The sequence below is a fragment of the Lissotriton vulgaris genome, chromosome 2_1, assembly GCF_964263255.1.
Source record: "Lissotriton vulgaris chromosome 2_1, aLisVul1.2, whole genome shotgun sequence".
Taxonomy (NCBI): Eukaryota; Metazoa; Chordata; class Amphibia; order Caudata; family Salamandridae; genus Lissotriton; species Lissotriton vulgaris.
In genome coordinates, this window is record NC_141687.1 from 1,551,022,973 (window position 1) to 1,551,047,639 (window position 24,667).

Below are 24,667 nucleotides of genomic sequence, written 5' to 3' on the forward strand. Positions count from 1 at the left end.
TACGAATAGCAAACCCTTTTCGGAGTGAGCGGCCCTTTGCGCACTGCAGGCGGTCGCCTTCTGACTGTTTTTAGGAAGATTGTCTGTAAATGTTCCTGCGTGAATAACAAAAAGCGGCCATCTTTAAATGGAGACCGCACGATGTTCCTGGGACTTTTTACATAGGAATAACAATAGATGTTTGTCATCATATGTATTAGGTTTGTACTATGTAAATTTTAAATCGTATATATTTGTTTTTACAAATCTAGGAGATTGATTTAAGATAGATACAAAATAAGATTAAGAAATGCGTACGCTCACTTTGTCGCATTCGTATCTTCCATTACAGTTTGCGTTTTCTGCTATTTTCAATAGTTTACTCTTAAAGAAGGTGTTTTTCAAGTTTGGTTTCTGATCTTCCAGTTGAACCGCGACGTTCTAGTATTTTTTGGTTCTATTGTTCCTGTATTGCTCCTTAACCAAAATGGCGCTATTTTGACTTCAGTAGGGTATCCCAGCGTCTGTTCTGCAGGGCCCCGGAAGCGTAGTTGCTGTGGTGTCATTACTTGTCCCGCCTCCTGCTTTCCCTGTGTCTCCCTGGGAGGCGGGTGTATGGTTCGCCAAGCCGGGGCGGACTTTGGAAAGGAGGCAATACCCTAACTCCGGGACCCTTCTGTACTGTACTGTACTGCTGTACTGTAGAGGCCCTGGGAATGAAGAGGGCGAGGAGGAGACCGCAGGGAGCGGACCACGGGAGGCTGTAGCTCCCGGGGGTGGGGGCTGCAGTGTGGTTAGCGTCCACGGAGTCGCCATGCAGGGGGAGACCACCCCGGTCAGGGTCTGCGACACCGAGAACAAGCTGGAGGTTCCGGGGCTGCCGAACAAGAGCGCCCCCGGGCCTCGAGGGCCAGTGGGTACTGGCTGTAGCGGCGGCAAAGGCTGGCAGTACAGGTACATTTACCCCCCCTTCTGCGAACTGTCACACTGTATTGTAGTTATTCATCCTCCAAAGGCAAAAAAATATACGTTTAATGCACACAGCCTCAAGTATACCTATAACATTTTAACACCCCTGACAAAGAGATGCAGTCCATCGACGCCCAGGCTTAGCGCGCAGTACCAAGAGCTGAACGTGTGATGTTTTGCCCAGACATCATTCGGGCATAGCTTTCATCCTAATGGCCAGACAAACATGCGCGGTTCATAAGACCTAAGGAGATGAACTCTCACAGAGGCAGCCAGTATTGTTAGAGTAAAGTTACGGTACATTTCGCAAATGCTGGCACACAGGTCTACCCTATGCCCTCTATGTGCAGCATTCGATCACTGTACTTTTTTCAGAGGATGAAGACATGCTACCACGCCTGGTACAGTCAGCAAGTAATTGCATGTAAGCCCTTTACTTTAGAAGAATCATCGAACTCCTTTGCCAGAAACGTTGTCCATACCCTTGTGTGCCCGACATAGATGCACATCTAAAGTTCTTAGTTACACATTGTATGGCAAGTGTTTATCAGTTAGCCAAATTAATAGGCTAACCTAGCAGAACCCCGCCTTCTAATAGTTGTATTTTATTTTTCACAAATATGCAATGTGCAATCGGTTTGTATAAGCGTTAAGTGTAAAAGTGGGGATTTAGCAGCTGTCAGCACACGTACTGTATCTAGTATCCTGTCATAGTACTACTACTCTCAGTAGCAGTACACGAGGTGAATGCTGGCTTAATATAGTAGCCTCTACAAGCTATGATCATCCTAAATTTTCTGGATACCATTCTTATTTTCATATCTTATACGTTTTCTGGATACCTTCCTTAATTTTCATTCTCTCTTAACATGTCATTCTATGCGTAAGGGCAGGCAGTGTACGTTTACTGAATATTAACTTGTCGTAGCATTTTACCATATACATGATCATAAAGTGCGACGGTGGAGGCATTCCCATGTACCCTAATGTCAATGTAGTCTTCCATCTAGGTACCATATGCTTTAGAAATATGGGATAAAACTGCATATCAAGTATAGTGCATACACCTCCTTGGCATGCTTCTGAGGATAGATGGGTGAAATTATAAAACATACCATCCTCTGATCCCATACCTTTCAGGACCCACAAGTAAAATGCCTATCATCCTTATATACAATCCAGTCTTCCCATTTTTAGAACTCCAGTGCTCTATATCCAGTCTCGGGAGTGTACTTTGGCAGTAAAGGTACAGAGTTTCCATTACACATGCTCCACTTTATTTCTCCTCTAGTGTGCCTTGCATGACTGCAGGCACAGTTGAACCCCATGCACTGCTACCCTATAAAGTTCTTCTCCATCTCTCAATTCTGCTCCATAGCAGCCAGTACATACTATCCCTTCCTTACTAGATTTCTCATAACAGTTGTTCCTCACCCTTACCAGTCACCACAAATACGTGCAACAGAGTCATATCATGGGCCGTCTGGCAGCACATGTAAGGCTATGCCAAAGGTGTAGCGTTACAGGTGCTGTCAGATGAGTGACATCGCTTCCCATTTATTGTTACCCTAACAAAGTGAAATGGACAATGTGAATCAGTAGCTCTCTCCCTTCGCAGTGTATTTATTTATCCTATTACACTGCTGGCTTTGTTCCATAAAATCCCAGAGAGAGCATCATTAATAGAAGATAAATGCCTACTCTCCACCAAAGGTATTTTAACATTCCTGTATCAAATGAAAGTTCTCCCACTTCTGTATTATCTTCACTTCAATCATGTGCCTTTCTAGAGTGTACTCTTTTGGTTTTACTTAACGTTTTTTTAGCTTCCTTTGAGATTGTTGTTCGCTCAGTTATTTGCCATCGCCGGATATTTTCAGCACAGGCCGTGGAATGTGCTTCAGTGATCAATAGTGCTTAGTCTCTTATCAAGGGACTTCTTTGACTCCCTTTCCTACAAGGTTGTGGTTTCCATGGTTCTGGCCTCTGCTTCTCTAATTGTCAACCATGCACCCTTAATGTGTGTGTGTGTGTGTGTGTATATATATATATATATATAATCTCCTTTAGAGTTTTCCAACTCTACATTGACAGTAAGATTATTGTCTCTCAGCAATATGAGTCCCAGTGATTTAACTTTTCCAGAGTAGTTGAGCCTCACTCCTCGACTTCGTCTGTATTTTCCAGAAGTAAAACACACAACCTGAAATTTCTAGACTAGGATGGGATCTGCCTTACTCTGCTTGCTTGAAAGAGGCATTTTATGCTGTTTTGAAGTGCTGCCTCTCCTTTTACCGACACCCCTATCTGCCCCTTTCCATATTTCTAATTTTATTTCGGAGTTGCAGAGTAACTCCTCATTTCTGTGCTCACATGCCAGGTTAGACCACAGCAGGATTATAAAATCGGGTGAATTTATGTATTAATCAGTTTCTGTTTTGTAGTGGTCATCCAGACTATTACATTTTCCACCTGGACTACTATTTTCGTTCCTTTACCTCGCCACTCTATTGTCCATTATCTTCAAAAGTATTTCCACCTTCGGTGTTGGGTTTCTTGTTAAGCTTCATTAGTCACCTCACACTTTGCTCCTGGCTTTTCTCTGCAACTCCTTCTTATCTCTCATGTCCAGTGCTGCTTACTAGCTTTGGTATTTAAATCTATTCCTAGCATTACACTTTATTCGACATGTTTATCCGTTGGCATGTATTTTTCAACCCATGCTTCTTCTTGTCCTAATCCCTCTACATGCTATGTCCTTCTGGAATCATTATTTCTTTAGTTACCTTTTCAAGTTTTCTCCTTAGAATGTACCCATTTTCCCTACTCTAATTCTTACATCTTGTCTCACGATATACTGTTTTGCATTTTAACAAGACATACCGAAGTTATGTTATCTTTATGAAATCAAAGACGTCAATTGGGGTAGCACCTATTACTGCTTGCTTCCCATTTCATGCCACTGTCTCTACCCTTGCTTACCTTTTTGATTTCAGCGATCAAGGGAAAAGCGATAAGAACAGAAGGGAAATGCTCCATTAGGAGCCATGCTTACTTTCTGTAGTTGGCACCCCATGCTATTCTCTTAGCCATTATGAAGTGAATAGGAGGGCTTTGCCGAACAGGGTGTTAACCTAGTTCTGTCATTATTACTTTAAGTCATTGAATCAACGTCCATGTTTGAATATCATTAATTAAAACGTCCCTATTAACAGTGTAGTTCATTTATTCAACAAATAGCTCAAGTGCTACTTGTACAGGTACTATACAGTGAGCTGAACAAGATCTTGCATGTTTCTTCCCATCATCTGTCGTTGACGGCATATGCCAACATCAGTCTGCCACAATAGCTTGCAGTCTTGAATCATTTTCATTGTATCCAAAGCATTCCAATCATATTTCCTATCTGCTCTTCAGAATGTGTCCTTTCTAAAAATACAGCACTGCATTTCTTTTTTAAAGGCGATGGGTTTATCTTCTTGTAGTTTTGCTGTGATCTTAGAAGCTTTCCATTCACCCCTCTGCCTGCTCAGAACTCCTTCGCTCTAGAGTTTCTGGTTTCTCACTTGCTAAATGAAATTCCAGCCCCTCCCCTTTGCTCCTGCCTCTCACTTCTCATTAGCCCCTCTTACGCTCCTTTAGCACCATTACTCTTTTAGTGTCAGCACTCTGTAGCATTCATTGGTCGCATGAATGTGTTATAGAAACTCCAAATAAAAATACATTTTGTTTGCAGTGAACCGTTTGTCCATTTTTCTTTGCAAACACCCGCCATTGAATTGATTTCTTCCTTGACGTTTGCCTTAGCAAATAACTAATCATTCCATTGTCTAAGGTTTACAAAGTATTGCTCAGTGGAGGATTTCATTTCGAATGGTTTACCAACATTGGGACGGACAGTGCAAGTGGCACCATATTTTGAAGCATACTCACTTTGCCAGTTGTGAACGATGGCTGCATTTGAAGCTTGACCAACATCATGCTCATCTGTAAGTTGAGAAAATCACAGTTTAGGTTGGATGACAACGAATATTTAAATAAGGAGTGCAACTAGAATTAGAGGTAATGTCCTTTTTGTTTGTACTGCTTTATCCCCCAAAATTAGCTGGATTCGAGCTTTTTCCAAGGGTGGTGGTTGAAGTAAGAAAGCAAAGCAGGATCAGAACAGGATAATTACCTGCGCTGTAAGCCTCAAACAGGCATAACATTAATCAGATCATTCTTCATTTGAAGAGCTTCTGTAGAGCTTAAGCACTTTAATCTTGTTCCAATAGACTGCTGGGCTACAGGCAAGATGAATCTTCTTTTTTTAAACCAATGATTTTCATATCAATGTAGACCTTTTCTTATTGGATGATTGTGCAAATGTGTAGTCGTTTTTTTTGTTGGTGTTTTTATTGTTCAGTTCAATAACTTTTATTCGATTACCACTTGTTTAATCATAAAAAGTACATAATTTTTAAAAACAGAACAAAACAGTTCATCATAGACATAAATTTAAGAAGGAAAAAGGTTAAAAAGTACGTAAGAAAAAACTCATGGTTTAAATATTTCTGTTCAGTTTGTAAGTTTTTGGCGTATTGTAATAGTGGCTTTTAGAAAAGTCGCTATAAATTTTGCTACATGTGGCGAGTCCAAACACTGCAGAGAGAGGAATGCAGAATAACACTGTCTATGACCACTAGATCGAAGAAGTGGAAGAATCCAAGATTTACGTGGAGATTTGTAGTATTTGCAAAAGAAAATAATGTGAATCGTTGTTTGTGAAGATATTCCATCACATGGACAGTTCGTGAGCGTGCGGGACCAGTTGTGAATTTCAGGAAAATAAACTAAACGAAAAAAGGTATTGAAACGAAATCTTGTTAATAAATATTTCTCCTGATTTGACAGAAAGTAGGACAAGTAGGGTTGCATACCTTTGAGAGGTTGTATAGCACAAATTTGGCTGTTCGAAGTTTTTGTGATCTCTGTCTGGTTTCGCAGCTCTCTCAGGTGAGCCAAGCACATCGACTTTAGCTGTTTTCTGGAGATGTCTTCGATACTAGGAGGGTCGTCAAAATAGGACTTGTAGCCAAGGTCATTAAAAAAGTTCCGTACATAGACCAACCATGGGATCTTATGCCAATTAGTTAGAGCTAAACAGTCCGTGATCAGGGATCGTGTTAAGTGGCACTCGGGTTTGGAACATATACGTTGCCACAGTAAGATTGGTTGGGAACGGATAGTGTCTATAATGTATTCCATGCCAAGCTCACTGTGGGAAGCAAAGTTCGGGGCGCTTTGCGGGAGGGCCAGCCCGTATTTGATGAAGCCGTTCTCTGTTACCTGTAGGTGATCTATATGGCCGTGCCCCCACGCGCCTGCTCCATAGGTAACCACACTGTGGCATTTAGCATAGTAGACTTTCAGGAGTTCAGGTAGAGCAGGTTTCCCCAGTTTTCTCGAAAAAGAAGTCAGGGCCGATGTTGCACGTCGGAAGAGGAGGTTTCTAGTGGCCGTAGCTTGACGCCAGTTCAGAGCATCATCCACAAGGATTCCCAGATATGGGTAGACAGAGGTTTTTTCCAACTTTGTATTATCCACCAATATTGGTTTAGGGTTTTTGACCCTGGGGCCAATGTGCATGGTAAAAGTCTTTTTTTTATGTTAATTTTCAGGCCAAGTGAGTCCATAAAACTGCTATATTTATTGATTTGTTTTTGAAGTTGATTTAGTGTGAGGGCCAGGATGACTGACTCATCTGCATATAGCAGTGTCGGTATTGGACGGTGGTTTATCTGGGGTAAATCCTGGCTCCCTTCCAGCATAGCCTGCTCTAGTCCATTGGTGTAAAGATTGAACAGGAAGGAAGCTAGTACACAGCCCTGTCTTACTCCTTTTGTTATTGGGAATGAGCGAGACAGCTCACCGTTAGTACCGAATCTGACTCGCCCTGAAGCATTGGAATAAAGTTCACGGAGGAAGACTATTAAAGGAGGATCCACTCAGAGGTCGCTGAGTATTTTCCAGAGTTTTTCATGTTGGACGCAGTCAAATGCCGCAGTGAGGTCGACATAGACTAGGAAGATGTTACCTCCTTTGGCGCCAACATATTTCCCGGTCAAGAGGGCAAGGTTCAGGGCCTGTTCCACGGTCCCAAGCCCCTTCTGGAAACCATATTGCAGGTCGGTCATGATGTTATTTTCCTGGGCCCAAGATTGTAGACGGTCCAGGAGCACTCTACCTGCAATTTTACCCATGGAATCCAGAAGGGAGATTGGCCTGTAGCAGGCTGGGTCATTACGGTCGCCTTTTTTAAAGATGGGAAGCAAGATTGACGTTGACCATGATTGAAAAAGCCCAGCCGATGTTACTGCTGCCAAAACCAGTGAAGTAGTGTGGCTCACTGGTTAGAGGCGGCAGACCCGAGAGCAGAGGACGGCCCGGGACCAGGGTTCGATTCCCGGCGCGGCAGGTTTCTGGACCAGGGTCAGCGGACTCGACAATTCTCTCGCCTCGGTGCCCACTCTGATCAGCGATCACACTCGGCAACTCTGGGCATTAGCTTGCCTCATCTTCACTAACGGCCCACCAGACCGCCTGGGATGCCTGGTCTCACCCTGGAGATACCCATTAAGGGACCATCTCTCAGGGAAGGGTTTCGCAGCGGTCGAAGCGCCTTGGGACCCTCCGGGTAAGTAGTGCGCTATATAAAGGCCTATACATTTACATTTACATTTACATTTACATATGTTGTGGAGGAAAATGTCCATTGGGACTCCATCAGGGCCCGGAGCCTTGCCTGGTTTCGATGCCTTGATTGCTTTAATGACTTCACTATGATGGAAATGGATATTTATTGGATAGATGTTATTCTTTGATGTGTGGGCTTCACCTTGTTCTGTTCCTATATCTGCAGCGTTTTGTGAGGATGGACCGAAGATTTTAGAGAAATGCGTAACCCAGTCATCCTCCGTAACTGCTACATCTAAATGCTGTCCTTCTGCACTATCTGCCAGAAAAGGGGATCTTATAACTTGCCAGAATAGGGCGCTATCCTTTCTTTGGCAGCTGTCGTGGAGTTGTGCCCATAGATCTTTCTTAATTTCTTTTTTGCGATCCCGCCTGGCTAGGTTATAGAGTATTCTTAAGTTGGAGATTTCCAGTTGGTTTCTTGTGGGTCTATGTAAGGCTTCTTTTAAGCTTGAGAGGGCTTTTCGGCAAGCTGCGTCAAACCATCTCGTAGTAGAGGGCTTAATGTTCTTTAACTTGACAAAGAGTTCATTACCAATTGTTTTCAAGATGTTCTGGAAGCTATTAACGATTGACCGAGGTGTAGTTTCAGGAGATAAGCATTCAAGTATCCAAGGCTTAGATTTTTCAAGAATCTTCTCTGTTATTTCCACCGGGTCAATCTTGGCCCATTTGACTGTGTAACCATTCAATTTGTTTATGGTTAGTGAGTTTTGCTTTAGGAGACTCATTTTTACAGGATGTGCATTGGCCGTTTTTGGGGTGATTCTTACACTGATTGGATAATGGTCACTCGTAGCATTTGTCCCAGTTACAAAGTTGGTTAGTTGTCCCTCAAGTGATTGGGAGGACAATATATAGTCTATAGTGGTTAGAAAACCATGGAAAGTTGGAGAAAAATCTTTCTGTGGCTCTACTAACTCGTTTGCAAAGTCCAGCTCTAAAGAAAATAGAATCTCGTTTAACTTGTTTCCACAGGTCGAGTGGGCATAATGGGGCATGGGACTGCCATGTTCATTTTGCAGTCCACAGTTTCCATTTTTGTGGTTGGAGCATAGTGGGAGATTAAAGTCGCCACCCCATATTAGGTGTACTGTATTTAGGTTAAAATCATTTTGCAGAGATATTAAAAAAGTGGCAATTCCTACTAGGATTGTCAAACAATCCAATGTAGTTGAGTTGTAATAGCTAATGATTTTAAAACCGATTTAGCATCCCTTAATCTGACCTTAAAGAACTCCGGCCCTACACATAGAGCTGGTCATTTGTTGGATCCCATCTTTTCCAACTTAAATGACATATCTACATACACGGCCCTTCCAGTGCCCTGGTCTGACCATTTCCTGATTAAATTTTCCCTTCTTGTAAAATTCTCTAACCGGGATAAAACATCAGTACCTATGCAACTAGTCAGGAAATGGAAAAAGCTTGATATAGATAACCTCAATTCCTTTCTTGAAGGCCATCTCCCCTGTACAAAATCAACAGTACAAGAGTTCTCAACATCAATCCAAACTTGGCTTATAAAAGCCATTGATTCCGTTCTGCCTAAAACTAAATTAAAACAAAATCCCCACCGCCCCCCTGCCCCTTGGTTCACTGAGACCTTGAAACAGGAAAAAAGCACCTGCAAAACTGCAGAACGTCAATGGAGGAAAACCTACTGCCCTGATGCCAAAATAGCCTACAAAAACAAACTCTCAAACTACCAGAGGCTATGCGCCAAAGCCAAAGCTGAACATGCTTGCACAAAAATTACTGAAGCCCTATGCCAGTCCAAAACACTCTTTAAAACTGTAAGAGAACTAGCTGGTTCCCTCACCTCACAATCTCCCCCAGACCTAAATAAATCACAATGTGACTCTCTTGCAGCCTTCTTTGTAGAAAAAGTGGATAAGATATATCAGGGTATAGAACAAACCACAAAGGACATAGCCAAGACGAAGGTGATTCTGCCTTCTACTGACATTAGCTTTGAAACTAATACTCCAGCCCCCATCACCCCTGTGAAAACAGATTTGTCCTCCTGCATATCCCCCTATGATGTAACACCTCCAGCTATTCTAAACAACTGGCCGCTGCTTGACTTAGACCTGGTTCGCAAACTATTAAATTCCATCAAATCAGGCTCACCTAATGATCCACTACCATGCTCGGTCCTGAAAAAACTCAATAACGGGGCCCTGGAAACAATCACTAATCTTCTTAATAAATCATTACAGGAAGAAACCGTACCGAATGAGTGGAAACATGCGATGATTCACCCATTGCTGAAAAAAGCAGGAACAGATCCCAATTTGCCATCCAACTTTAGACCTATCTCCCTGTTACCAACCTTTGCGAAAATATTAGAAAAACACGTTCACAGAGTCCTTACTGATTTCATTACTACCCATGATCTATTACCTCTTCACCAGTCAGGATTCCGCACAGGATTCTCTACAGAGACGACCTTGTTAGGCGTAACTGAGAACATCCGTCTAATGTTGGACCGCGGAGAAACGGTTGCCTTGCTGTTACTTGATCTCAGTGCAGCATTTGATACTGTGTCACATGCTGTACTTGAGCAAACACTCCACGCCACTGGTATCAGAGGCGCTGCATGCAATTGGATTAAATCTCTACTGGAACAACGCACTTTCCAAGTTTTCTCACAATCCCCCTGCTCAGACACTATGACCCTTAAACATGGAGTGCCTCAGGGCTCTATACTGAGCCCACTGCTTTTTAATATTTACATGAGCCCGCTGGCTAAAATGATAGAAGAGAGTGGACTACTCATGTTCTCCTACGCTGACGATTCTCAGCTTATTTTCTCTCTATCATCCACTGACTCCAACAACATCTCGTCATTAAAACTCGGTCTAACCAACATCGCAGAGTGGATGAGAAAAAACTTTCTCAAACTTAATGGTGAGAAAACAGAGCTACTTGTTCTGGGTAAGAACAAAGAGCTCTGGGGACCCCAACACTGGCCAAACGTGATGGGTACCCCCGGTTCCAGTCAAATCAGCCCGCAACCTTGGAGTCATCATTGATGAATCGCTTAATCTCAACCAGCAAGCTGCGAAGACGTCAGCTACATGCTTCGCGATTTTAAAGTGGTTGAAAAAAATCTGTTGGATGCTGCCCAAAAATACCCAAAAAACAGTCATCAACGCTCTAATAACTTCCAGGCTTGACTATGCCAACGTGCTATACCTGGGGGCCAATAAGGCCACAACCCGACGTCTACAGACAGTGCAAAATGCCGCCGCAAGATTACTGTGGAAAATTCCCATCTCCACACCTACCACCAAGTACATCCGCGAATTGCACTGGCTGAAAATCGAGAATCGGGTGAAATTCAAATCCTTATGTATTATGCACAGGATCTCAACCAACAAGGCACCCAAGTACCTTCAAAATCTAATACATCCCTACCGCCCATCCCGAACCCTTCGTTCAGCCACAGCCAACCACTTTGTGATTCCTAAAATCAGGCTGGCGAGAATGGGTGGCAAATCCTTTTCATATCTCGGACCCTCACTTTGGAACACTCTTCCGGTGACACTTAGGCAGGAAACCAACCACATGAAATTCAGGAAGGCCTTAAAAACCTGGCTGTTTAACATCTAGACCCTGAACTAATCAATGCACTGGATCATCAGCGCCGGAACCCTTTGTTGGGTAGCTGTAGCGCTATACAAATGAAATAAATAATAATAATAAATAAATTATAGTAATTAATAAAAATGTAAGTACAATCATTTGTGGAATTTATTTGCATGATTTGATAAGTCGGGAATTCTTTTAACATTTTAATGGATAAAGAAGGGAGAGTATTGGCGACATAAATCACAAGACCCCCCTTAGGCCTGCCCAAAGCTCCCTGCACTGCTGGGATGAAAAAGGTTTTGTATCCCGCTAGATGATTTGCAATAATAGACCATGTTTCCTGGAAACAGAGTACCTGGTGTTCCCTTACTGTTTCAGACCATGATTCTAGCGTTAATTTGGAAAACAGTCCTGCGACATTCCAATACATTATGGAAAGGTTCAATTTGTTGGGATCAAAGGATAAGTGTGAAACGGGGGGTTCACAAGTAAAACTCTCTGTTGGAATCAAGGGAGGGATAATAGTATCTCTCGAGTCATTTGACTGATGAAAATTTAGATCTATACTATCCATAGGGATAACCGAAACTTGTTTTGGTTGACTTCCGGGTTTAAACAGGCATGGGCATGACTGGGATCTAGGGTTTGGTGGAGAAGGCATGATATGGACGTTCTTGCTCTTAACTTTTAGGGGCCTTGACGGTCAATCCACCATCTCTAGGCAGTCATATCGGTTTCTTGTTGGAAGACCCTGCCAGCCCTCCAGTGGATGATAGGGTCTACCTTGCCAGGACTGTTTGTGCCATTCTGTAATTCTGTTTCTATTTCTATTTCCGCGACCATAGCTATATCCCACCTGTTTCCATTGGTCTTCTTGGGGGTGCTGCCAGTTCGGGATGGAAATATATTGATGTGTATTCAATGGTGGGTAGAAGAAGGAAAGGTGTTGGGCGTCTATTCCACCTTTTTTCTCCAGTGAGGGCCATGAACAAATGTGGTCCACAGTAGATGGATCCCTGCAAGTTACTATAATGCAGTCTCCGTGGATCGACTTGGGTTCTTCACCTATCCATATTACTCTACGGACTGTGGAGATCCCTCCAGAGTGGTATGGTTCTAATGGTCTGTTTATACTTAGCCACTGCATGACCTTGTTCTTGAGTGACCAGGCAGTTTCAGTCATACCTTCAGTTAATTCAGGTACGCCTGTGAGAATAATTGTATATGGGGTTGCCTCTGGTGGAAGGTGCACTGGGCGCCTAAATCTTGGTGTCTTTTTGGATACCAACTGGGGTTGTTTGACCGTTGGTTTAGAGGGTGTAGGTGTCGGTTTATTAATAGTATGATTTATGGTTGCGTTGACTGCTGTTTTCCCAGTTTTTCCTGTTTTTACCGGACCTGTACTGGGCGTGTGTTGGGGCAACTCCGTAGTGGTTATGGCCTTTTGTACACTAGTCGTTGTTTCTTGCTGTTTTTGTGTTGGGACACTATGATTTGGTTTTTGAGAGGGTGGGATAGTCGGGGCAAGTTGTTTGGTTACTACTGCTGATTGTGGTTGGTGAGATACTTTTGGGGGATGAGTAGCGTTTCCTGTCCCTTGCTTAGCTAAGTGTGGATTTTTTGTACTAGGGTAAGTTCGTGATAAGATTGCTAATTGAGCTTCCAGGTTCCTTATACTAATTTGTATAGGTTTTAGCTGCTGAGAAAGGAGGTCTTTGATTGAGGTTAGTATTTGCGATGTAGTTTTACATGTTTTGCAGGGGTTATCCGTGTCCTCAATAAGAATAGGAGGTAGTAAGAAATTGTTTTCTATTGGAGTAATTCTCATTGATTGTGTTGGTTGTGTTGACTGTTTGGATCGATCCCTCCCGGATTCCCTCCCAACTCCTAAAGGAGTGACAGAAGCTTCTGTGTTATCAGATGGATTGGTGTTGCCTTGTTTGGGGATGGCTCCTTCCCTTACTCCTCAAAGGTGTTTATCTATAGTTGATTCTAATCTTTCGAGTGTTTGACAGGCTTCTAGGTCCGGGGTGACCTCTAGGTCGTCTGATAATAATGATTCGGACTCTGATTGAGTTACTGATAGATCAACTGAGCATGGTACTGTATGTATATCAGCAACAGTCACAGGTAAGGGGAGGGAGGAGGTAGGTAGGGTTTGCTGGGCGGGAGATGCTGCAGTTACTAGAAGGCCCAGGGACGAGCGTTTTGCGTTCATGAGGTCCAAAGACACTCTGCGTTCCAGGAGAGAGATACTATGATCAATTGCCTCGTTGGTCCGTGAGATAAATTGATCTATCGGGCCGGTGATTTGGGCTACAGCCAGTGCGGTTTTGGTTTTGCTTGTTGTTCTACCAGGCATGATGGACATTTAAGAAGTCCTGTGTGCTGAGAGGTGGCAGGACTGGCAGTGAGAACCAAGGGGGGTGGCCCGGTCCGGTCTCTACCGGGCATTAACGGGCAACAACGGGCCCGCCCTTGGCCCGGGCTTCGCCCGGCGTCCCGCGAGACGGGGGTGACGCTGTATTTGAGCGCCTCCTGGTGCGCAAATGTCGCGGCGTGTACCGCTAGGGGTGCTGGGTCTTGTGGTCTTCTTGGCCCTTCGACCGTGCTCCGCTCGGCGGCCAAACCCCAGGAAGGAAAGGAGTCGGGAGGCGGGAGGGCTGGGACCCAGATTTTGAAGGTCCTCGTCAGGCGATTGCACAGCAGGATTCAGCAATAATCCCAGCAGGAAGGCTTGTAGGATGCAGAGAGTTCCCCCAGTTTTTATTGAATATTTCAAAGACATGGCATATAGTTGAGCAAGATAGTGATTTAACCTGGCGAAAGCCAGCATGCACCAACATGTTGAATAGAGATTTCTCATTACAAACAACATCAAACAAAGAGCTAATACAAAGGAGTATAGTCTTCATATCAAACAAATAGAAAGAGCAATATTAAATAGAAAGCAGCAGTCTTGTGAAGCACAATCAAGTCAATATTAAATGTGTAGTCTGTTTTAAGCGTGCCCGTTAATAGTCATTTCTGGTGCTTAAAACACGAATTTGTTTGTTACTGCTCTGTGCGTCATAACTACAGTTGCTGCTGGATAGACAAAAGAGCATGCACTCACGGTTTACAACTATGTGCTTTGTTAAAGTGAAAGGTTCTATTGCTCTTCCGGTTCAGTGGGTGGAATGCAGATGGATTGTAATTATCATATATGAGTCATACGGAACTAGTTGCATGACTGACAGTCTGAAAATTACAGTGGATTGATCTGTTAGATCAATAATAAGCAACTCTGCGTGGGCTATTCTTCAGCATATTCACACCTAGACTTAATGAGTGGACTTTTTCAACAAAGAAAGAGGTGGTCGAAAATTACATACATTTTACATTGGAAGGTTTCAGGAGACATTTGAGTGAAGGGACCGGTTGGGTCTGATTTAGATGCTAATGACATTTCATGGTTGTTGATGTTGTGGCTCTCGGAAAGCCAATTGTTAAACACTGGTTCAAGCCGGTCTTCACCTTATTATAATTAATACACTTTTATAGCACATTTTTCAACTTGACTATTGTGGCTTTAGCTTGGGTGTTTAACACAAATGCAAGACCTTAAAAAAAAACAGTAAAATGCTACATCATGAAAAGTTTAAAAACATTATTATATCCGGTCGCTCGCTAAATTACACTTCTTGGCCTCTAATTTGGACCAATAAGTTAGTAAATACTGGGGACAAAAGTAGGCTAATACTAGCAGTGATTAGAACAGAGCTTTTGTGACTGGAAACTCCACCCAAGGGATCTCCCGGATTTTAATAATTATATTCGTATCGGGTAGGCTTCGAAACAAACAATGGTTGTCAAAAAGAGGGTCTCAGGTCAGTTTGACATTTGAAGTTGCTTGATATGTCATGCTAGAATCTTCAGGTTTGATCACCTGGACTTGTATGTATGTATGTGTATATGTATATGTATATGTATATACATACACAACAAATATACTCAATACAAGGACAAATATATACACACACTATTTACATTTTTGACAACGACGTGGTCGGGATGGCGACTGATGTAAACACGATTTTCCAATGCGGAAGCCAGGGAGGATGGTGAAATCGATTCGACCACCTGATTCTATGTAATTTATGAAGAGAAGTGGCATTAGTAATTTAGTGTTCTGCAAGTTGGATGTCTCTAGCTCCTTGAAGTATTGAAACACGGATACTTTTTTTTTTTCCTTCCAGTAGAAACTGATTGATTGATTTTTTTTATATTTATTTTTATTGAATATAACAAGCAAGGCAAGAACAAAATATACAGCGTGCTTTGTTCAAACGAGGGAAACACAGATACTCTTTATCTGCAGAGATCCTTGAAAGCCCTAGTCCTGATGAGGCCCGAGAATAATAGGGCTGAAACGCGTCATATGTTAGTTTGATAAAAATGTAAATAGTGTGTGTATACATTTGTCCTTTGTATTGAGTAGATTTGTTGTGTGTATATTTTATGTGATTAAATCAGGATAGGAAGGGATAATTCGTTGGTCTCTATCCTTTAATTTTTGATTATTATTTCCTAGGCATCATTTTCTTAATTGAATGTTGTATCTTACGCAGATGCCGTAGGGACACTTGGGTTACCCCCTGCGTAATGAGTTGTCCAATATTTCAGCAGATGTGATTAAAGCAGCATCAGTGGCATCCAGTGATGCGATCATAGCTCAGAGGCCTTTACGGTTGCAGAATTGGAAAGCTGATTTCGCTGATGAGTGCTTTTCTAAGTTGCCGTTTGATGGACGCAAGGTGTATGGTGACCAACTGGATGAAATAATTAAAAAGGCCCATTAAAAATAAGAAGCATGCTTGGTCCTTTAAATCCTCTGATTCTAAATCTTATGGCTCCTGGAGTAAGAACGCATTGGCTAGTAAGGAGGAGTCAAAATTCTGTGTGTCAAAGAGGAAATACCAACCGAGGAAGGGGAAAGGTCCGGCTTTTCCTACCAAGGCTGGATCTTCAAGCCGATGGTTCTGACTATGCTGTGGATGGTTGGATTATGCACTTTTCCCATCTCTGGGCGAGTGCTATTTCAGATCTCTGCGTAGTGATCATTGTGCAGAACGGTTATTGTATATAATGAAGTTCTTGGCCTCCAGACTCGTAATGCATCCGAACACACGTCTCTCGGAGGCAGGGAAAAAGTAAGGGTCTGCTTGACAGTTTCTCAACATTACTTTTCAAAAGGGCAGTTATCTCTGTTCCTCCTTGAGAGGAGGGCAAGGGGTATATTCTGTCCGGTTTCTAGTCCAGAAACCTTCAAGGGATTATCTACTAGTGCTGGACTTGAAGAAACTCAATGGATGAGTCAAGACCATTCATTTCAGGATGCTGTCCCTTCAACTGCTGAATCTGCGGGTTGCAGGGGATTTCATCGCAACTATAGACTTACAGAATGCATACCTGCATGTCTCGGTGCACAAGAATATTCAGAGGTTCCTCTGATCTGCAGTAGGGGATCAACACAGTTCCAGTTGCTTCCATTTGGACTGAAATCGGCTCCTCAAGTGTTTACTAAGGTGCTGCCACCCTTGATTGGCCTTCTTCATCTCTGAGGAATAGCAGTTCAGCATTATCTGTACGATTGGATTGTGGTAGCTTCATGCTTTTGGCAAGCAGAGACTCCTGTTCAGATGGTTCTGTAGTTATTACTGGATCCTGGGTTTCTGATCAATTGGGAAAAGTCCAATCTTGTACCTTCCCAGGATCAGAAATTCATTGGAGCACGTTTCTGGACTGCTGAGGGGAAAGTGTTGTTCACTCTTCAGTCCGATATCTTGCAGTTAATGTCAATGTCACATCCTCCTCTGTCCTTCTGGATGAGGGTTCATGGGGATTTGGCAGCTTCTCTGTTTGTGGTTCCCTGTGCAAGGTGGCATTTAAATATCCTGATGTGTTTTCTCTTAGCTCATTGGAATCCGCAATCTCAAGATCTGACTTAGGTGTTGCCCATGACTGAGGTCATTTGTCGAGAGCTCAAGAGCTGGGATGGTGGTTAAGGCATGGGAACCCGGAGAAGGGGGTTTCACTGTTTCAGGTGGATCCAATGGTCATCACTACCGATGCCAGCGAGAGAGGTTGGGGAGCTTGGTTCGGGTCACACCCGGTCATGGGGCTCTGGTCTCCAGTCAAAGCTTGCCTGCCGCTCCTCCCAATTGGAAGTAGATTCAGGCGGTTTTGGTTGGCTCTAATGCATTTTTCAGAGGTTTCAAACTTCTTGAATTGATCTTTTTCATACTCGGAGAATGCCCTGCTCCCCACATTATGCCAACTGGTTGCATTCCTTCTTTAGGGATCTGGCACAGGAGAGGGTGAATATATAAGCTTTATGATGTTCATCAGAGGTAGCATCTTGTATTTGGCAGTCTAGATGTCCTTCCACTTAATGGTATTCTTACCATTGCAGAATTCTGAGAAAGGGTGTACATCTAAGAGTTTGAATCCAGCAACATTTTTTGTTGGGTCTGGCATGTGCCTACTTTATGTTCTCACCGGATAGTGATATGAGCCTTTAGAGGACCTCTGATGTAGTCCATTTCTGTCTTAGCTGCTATGTTGTTGAGAAGTTTCTTTTTTTGTAGGCCAGTTAATCATTGCCCAGGTCAATCCTTGGGTATACCCACTGGTTATTCAGGTTTTGCTGCCCCCAACATTTTAGCCTCTATCTAACTTCAGTAGACCTTGGGTTCCTCTTGTATTAACATTTTTTGGGCTTAACTTTGGGGAGAATAATTGGAGAGATGGGTGCTCTTTTGAGCTGCTAACCTTTCTGGATATTTATTTTGAGACTAGGGAGTGCTGCACCATAGTCCTGATTTTCTTCTTCTTTACATTGCACTTAAGATTTTGTATTCTCCATATTTTTCCCCTTCTCCAGCAGAAGAAAATCTGCGTACAGTTGGAGTGCATAGCGCTCTTTCTATATTCTTCTTAAAGATGGTTTATTTAGGAAAGTTGATATTTTTTTTTTGTTGGTTACTTTTAGCCGATCAGTGACAGGCGTGTAAGTGTTGTCTGCAGCGTAAGTAGATATTTAGATATTTAAAGCAGACAATGATAATTTCCTAAAAGAAGTAAAGAAAGATACAAGGAAGATCAACAAGGATAGTTTAAGCATTTTGGGCACCATCCAAAGGACGTTCAGTGACTCTTTTGTAATGGTACTACATGGCTGGCCTCATCGTATTCACTCTCTGTTTACTTAAACTTGGGTAAGGAGGAGGGGGTTCATCCAGTTTTGGATCATTGTGTGAGAACGCTTTTAACAGTAAGAAAGAATGCTAAATTTAGTTGTTTAAGTTAACCTGATTAGTCCATGACCAGCTTTCGCTAACATAATTTCACATTTGCAAAAACAAAGTGCACTTTTATTTTACGCCAGAAAACATTCTCCGCATGCTTCTCTGCGTTCTTTTCCATTTCTGAAAATCAAAAAAATAGAAGCCTTGTTCGTGGTGGTGTTTACTTCATTAATACATTGTATTAATGCGCCTTCCTCATGTGAAAGCTGTTTTCAGGATGTTCATCTTTTTAACCTTCATTAGTTGAACGGTCTTCTGTATTTCTGTTTTTATATAAATGTCCTCTTCTTTTCCTATATTTATCTCTTTATTAACATGCAGCAAAGTTTGTATTTGCTAGATGTATCTTATTTGATGTATTTTGTGTATTTGAATGATGATTTGTTTATGTGAAAGTATTTTTAGTAATGCAACCTTATTATGTCATTACACACTGAGTGCGTGGTTTCTTTTCCTAAAACCTTATACAATGCCAGACTTTCTTGCTTTAACTGTACAGTCTCTGTCAGCCTGTTTGTTGATTTATACTTCGACTTTCTCTGCCTCTTTAACTGAGCAGACTCTGTACTAGTCTCATTCCATTTATACTTGGACCTTTTGCACTTGCTTTGGAGGCAGACTATATGTTGTTCCTCTTACCAAACTATACTTTGATTCTGGCTTCTACGTGCTTTAGAAGTATACCTTTTGTTAATTCTCTTGCATTTTTTTTATATTGACTTATGATTGCTGATTTTCCATAATTTGGCTACTTTTTCCCTCTGAAATATTCCTAATTTTGAAAAAAATCTTATGGGTTTGGCTTAGATTCTTGTTTTATGGAGGTTTCATTTATTGGTTTAGGACCTAGTCTTATGACAACTTAGACAATCCCGATCCAACGCCTCAACCCTCCTGTTTTAGTTAGAGCTTTGACGCATGTTTTGGATTCAATCGTGAGCACTGATTTTAGTTAAATAAATCGCTTGTTGTGAAGTTTTTCTTGAAAAGCGTTATTGCCTACTTAGATTTATTTTCACTGACTACCTTCTGCTTGGGTGTACATTATTTAGCAAGGATTGGTGCAAGGAAGATGGATGAGAAGGTAATGGCCTGGTTAGTTACTGGTAATCTTAATTACACTCAGTCCTGGTTTTCATTGTCATTTTCGTGTTATCACATGAAGCTCCTTTTCTAGGTTAAGAGAAATATCTGGTTACATCGGAAGCTATATGGAAAGGGTGTGACATACTTGTGATGTTTTTTCATTCAGAATGTTTTCTTTGAAACCTCAGGACTCTCTTTGGTTCAGTTGAGAGAAGCTGTCTGTGGGCGAGATACTATTTCCATTAAAGGCCAGCTCCATCGTTAAAAGGCCAGAGCCGAAAGCTACGGAGGGCTATGAGGCTGTGTGTGTGGCGCTGTGTGTGTGTGGCGCTGTGTATGTGTGGCGCTGTGTATGTGTGGCGCTGTGTGTGTGTGGCGCTGTGTGTGTGTGTGGCGCTGTGTGTGTGTGTGGCGCTGTGTGTGTGTGTGGCGCTGTGTGTGTGTGTGGCGCTGTGTGTGTGTGTGTGGCGCTGTGTGTGTGTGTGGCGCTGTGTGTGTGTGTGTGGCGCTGTGTGTGTGTGTGGCGCTGTGTGTGTGTGTGGCGCTGTGTGTGTGTGTGGCGCTGTGTGTGTGTGTGGCGCTGTGTGTGTGTGTGGCGCTGTGTGTGGCGCTGTGTGTGTGGCGCTGTGTGTGTGGCGCTGTGTGTGTGGCGCTGTGTGTGTGGCGCTGTGTGTGTGGCGCTGTGTGTGTGTGTGGCCCTGTGTGTGTGGCGCTGTGTGTGTGTGTGGCCCTGTGTGTGTGGCGCTGTGTGTGTGGCGCTGTGTGTGGCGCTGTGTGTGTGGCGCTGTGTGTGTGGCGCTGTGTGTGTGGCGCTGCGTGTGTGTGGCGCTGCGTGTGTGTGGCGCTGCGTGTGTGTGGCGCTGCGTGTGTGTGGCGCTGCGTGTGTGTGTGGCGCTGTGTGTGTGTGGCGCTGTGTGTGTGTGGCGCTGTGTGTGTGTGGCGCTGTGTGTGTGTGGCTCTGTGTGTGTGTGGCTCTGTGTGTGTGTGGCCCTGTGTGTGTGTGGCCCTGTGTGTGTGTGGCCCTGTGTGTGTGTTATAGAGGAACAGGGTTATACCCACTAAAGTCAAAAGGACCTGGGTTACCGATTTGCATAATCTTTATTAATTTGCGCCGCTCCGCTGCTTGCCCTTGCCGCTGCTGCCTGCCTGGCACCACATTTCCCACTGCCGCTCTGCGCTGCGTGTTACTGTGTTCACAATCGATTTGTAAGGTAAAGTGCAGCTGATCGACCCTACGAGGCCACCGGCCATTTTGTTGTTGTTGTTGTTGGTCGCCCTGCCCTAGTCTCCACCCCGCTCCCGCCTTCCCAGCTGACCCGCCCTCGCCCCTCCCCCCTCGCCACCATATATGACAGTAGTTCCCGCGCGCAGCGTTCACGCGCAGCGACCGCGCCCAATCCGCGCCGAAGGTGCGCCAAAGGTAAGCCCGTCTACGCCCGTCTGCGCCTGGACCGCGCCCAGCGCCAGACCCCCTGCCCCTCGCACTACCCAGCCCTCCCGCATTACCTACGATGCCGCCACCCTCCTAGCCCTTAACCCCGGCCGCTCCCCCAAATGCGTCCAAGCCGCTCCTGGACACACCCATGGACCATTCTCCTGCTACTCCTGCAAATTCAGCTGCACCGACATCATCTCCGCTACGACCACACCACAGATTCCTGACCCCAACCACCTACAATGCATCCTGCTCAACACCCGCTCGATCCACAGACACGCCATCGACCTATGGAATCTACTAGACACCATCGCTCCAGACGTCGCCTTCCTAACGGAAACATGGATGAACGCTTCCTCCGCCCCAGACATCACCATCGCTATCCCTGATGACTATAAGATCACACGCAAGGACCGCACCGACCACACAGGAGGAGGAATCGCTATCGTCCATAAGAAATCCATCCGCATCTCTACCAGCTCTGACGCCAACCTCGTTAACTCAGAACACCTTCACTTCCAGATCCACATCGACCCCAAGACTACTCTCAGAGGCACCCTCCTCTACAGACCACCAGGACCCCGCGCAAAATTCAGTGAAGACATCACGGACTTCATCACCCCACACGCGCTCCCCTCCAAAGACTACATCCTTCTGGGAGACCTCAACTTTCACCTCGAAAAGATCAACGACCGCAACTCCGCAACCCTCTTAGACAACCTCGCCAACCTCGGACTTAAACAACTTGTCACTACCCCCACCCACATCGCAGGTCACACACTCGACCCCATCTTCACATCCAGCAACCATGTCTCCTTCAGCCACACTACGGATCTCCTCTGGACTGACCACAGCTGCGTTCACTTCACTTACAACAAGCCGAAACCCATCATCCACCTCCAACCAACTCTACAGAGAAACTGGAACAAAATCACCACGGATCAGATCTCCGCATCACTCCTTCGAACCTCCCCAGCCCTCTCTTCTAACGCCAACGAAGCCGCCTCCAACCTCACCCTTTGGTTATCTAACACCGCCGACTCCTTAGCACCGCTTAAAAAACGTCAACACAAACTTGGAAACAAGAAGGCCTCATGGTTCAACGATGATCTCAAGAAGTCCAAGAAACTATGCCGCTCCCTTGAAAAGGCCTGGAAAAAAGACCCATCCACCAGCAACAAGGACGCCTTCAAAAGCGCCACCCGCACTCACCACCAACTGATCCGAAAAGCCAAGAAAACAGCATTCAAGGATCGACTTGACAACAACGCCCACAACAGCAAGGAACTCTTTAACATCGTCAAGGAATTTTCCAACCCCTCGGCCAATTCCAACGACATCACCCCCTCTCAAGCCCTCTGCGACTCCCTAGCCTCATTCTTCCACAACAAGATTGCAGACATCCACAACAGCTTCGACAACAAACCCGGAGACCAACCCACCCAACCATTTGCTGAACATTCTCCCCCCGTGAACACCCTTAACGACTGGAACCCAATCTCCACCGAGGACACAATCCGCCTGATGAATTCCATCCACTCAGGATCACCCACAGACCCATGTCCTCATCACATCTTCAACAAAGCAGACTCCGACATAGCACCGCACCTCCGAGACGTCATCAACTGCTCCTTCAACTCCGCCACCTTCCCAGAAGACTGGAAACACGCTGAACTCACCGCCCTTCTGAAAAAACCAACAGCAGACCCCACCGAACTCAAAAACTACCGCCCCATCTCACTTCTTCCATTCCCGGCCAAAGTCATCGAGAAAGCCGTCAACAACCAGCTCGCCGCCTTTCTCGAAACCAACAAATCCCTTGACCCATCACAATCTGGCTTCCGAGCCAAACACAGCACTGAGACCGCCCTCATCGCAGCAACAGACGACATTCGAACTCTACTGGACAATGGAGACACAGTCGCCCTCATCCTCCTTGACCTCTCTGCAGCATTCGACACAGTCTGCCACAACACCCTTCTACAACGCCTCAATAACATCGGAATCCAAGGAAAAGCACTTGAATGGATCACCTCGTTCCTCACCGGAAGAACCCAAAGAGTCCGCCTCCCACCATTCAATTCCGAGGCCTCTGAAGTCATCTGCGGCGTACCTCAAGGATCCTCACTCAGTCCCACCCTCTTCAACGTATACATGAGCCCCCTCGCAGCCATCGCCCGCCAACACAACCTCAACATCATCTCTTACGCGGATGACACTCAACTGATCCTTTCTCTCACCAAGGACCCCAGCACCGCCAAAACTAACTTACACGAAGGAATGAAAGAAGTCGCCGAATGGATGAAACAAAGCCGTCTGAAACTGAACTCAGACAAAACAGAAGTCCTCATCTTAGGTACATCCCCCTCTGCATGGGACGACTCCTGGTGGCCGGAAGCCCTCGGAAAAGCACCCATCCCAACAGACCACGCACGGAACCTCGGCGTCATCCTGGATTCTTCACTCTCAATGAACAGACAAGTCGGCGCCGTATCCTCTTCCTGCTTTAACATTCTTCGCATGCTCAGAAAAACATTTCGCTGGATCCCCCCCGAAACAAGGAAAACAGTCACCCACGCTCTAGTCACGAGCCGACTGGACTACGGAAACACCCTCTACGCAGGTACCACCGCTAAACTCCAGAAGAAACTACAACGAATCCAAAATGCCTCAGCCAGGTTGATATTAGACATCCCACGCAACGAACACATCTCTGGTCACCTTAAAGACCTCCACTGGCTTCCCGTCAATAAGAGGATCACTTTCCGACTGCTTACCCACGCACACAAATCACTCTACGACATCGGACCAGATTGCCTCAACTCTCGACTGTCCTTCTACACCCCCCCCCCCGCCAACTTCGCTCTTCCAGCCAAGCCTTCGCCACTGTTCCTCGCATCAACAAGACCACCATGGGAGGCAGATCCTTTTCATACCTGGCTGCTAAAACATGGAACTCACTCCCCGCCTACCTTCGCCTCACCCAGAACCACCTTGCGTTCAGAAAGCAGCTTAAAACATGGATATTCGACAAATAATCCCCCTCCCCTTCCTAAGCGCCTTGAAACCCTCTGGGTATGTAGTGCGCTATACACATTTTATGACTTGACTTGACTTGACTATCTAGTACAAAAGGAAGGGGTCCCAGACAGAGAACAAATAATTCAAAATAAGACTTGATTGAAAAGATATACAATTATTTCAAGAAGCAAAATTATTAGATGAAAAAAAGTTTAATTCGGATTTGCATATATTGCCTTTCATTGGTTAGAACACATAACACATTTTTTTCTCTAAGTAACAAATTTTATTTTTATGTGCCCACATTCACAACGGGGAGGGGGTGAAGTGAGGGAAGTGTCAAGGATAGGGTAGGATAAAGGGATAGTTTGAATCATTCAGTGACCGGTATTATTCACAATTCAAAAATTGAGTACATGTGGTTCCTTTAGCCAAAGGCCACAGCATAAGGCTCATGAAGAGTCCAGTAACAACTGATGCAGACAACCAAACTCCA

The 24,667-nt window shown here is 44.5% G+C and overlaps 1 protein-coding gene across 2 annotated transcripts in view; it reads left to right on the forward strand.

Annotated features, from left to right (window-relative positions):
* Positions 1-454: 454 nt before the first annotated feature.
* The window catches only part of OSBPL11 (oxysterol binding protein like 11), a 389,464-nt gene continuing 365,251 nt past the window's right edge, over positions 455-24,667 (forward strand). Inside the window, exon 1 of one of the 2 annotated variants that reach the window (XM_086957431.1) lies at positions 455-933. In XM_086957431.1, coding sequence (XP_086813557.1) covers positions 794-933 — 140 coding nt within the window. In that variant the 5' untranslated portion in view covers positions 455-793. The remainder of the gene's footprint in view (positions 934-24,667) is intronic. The other variant, XM_086957432.1, reaches the window with a different exon arrangement.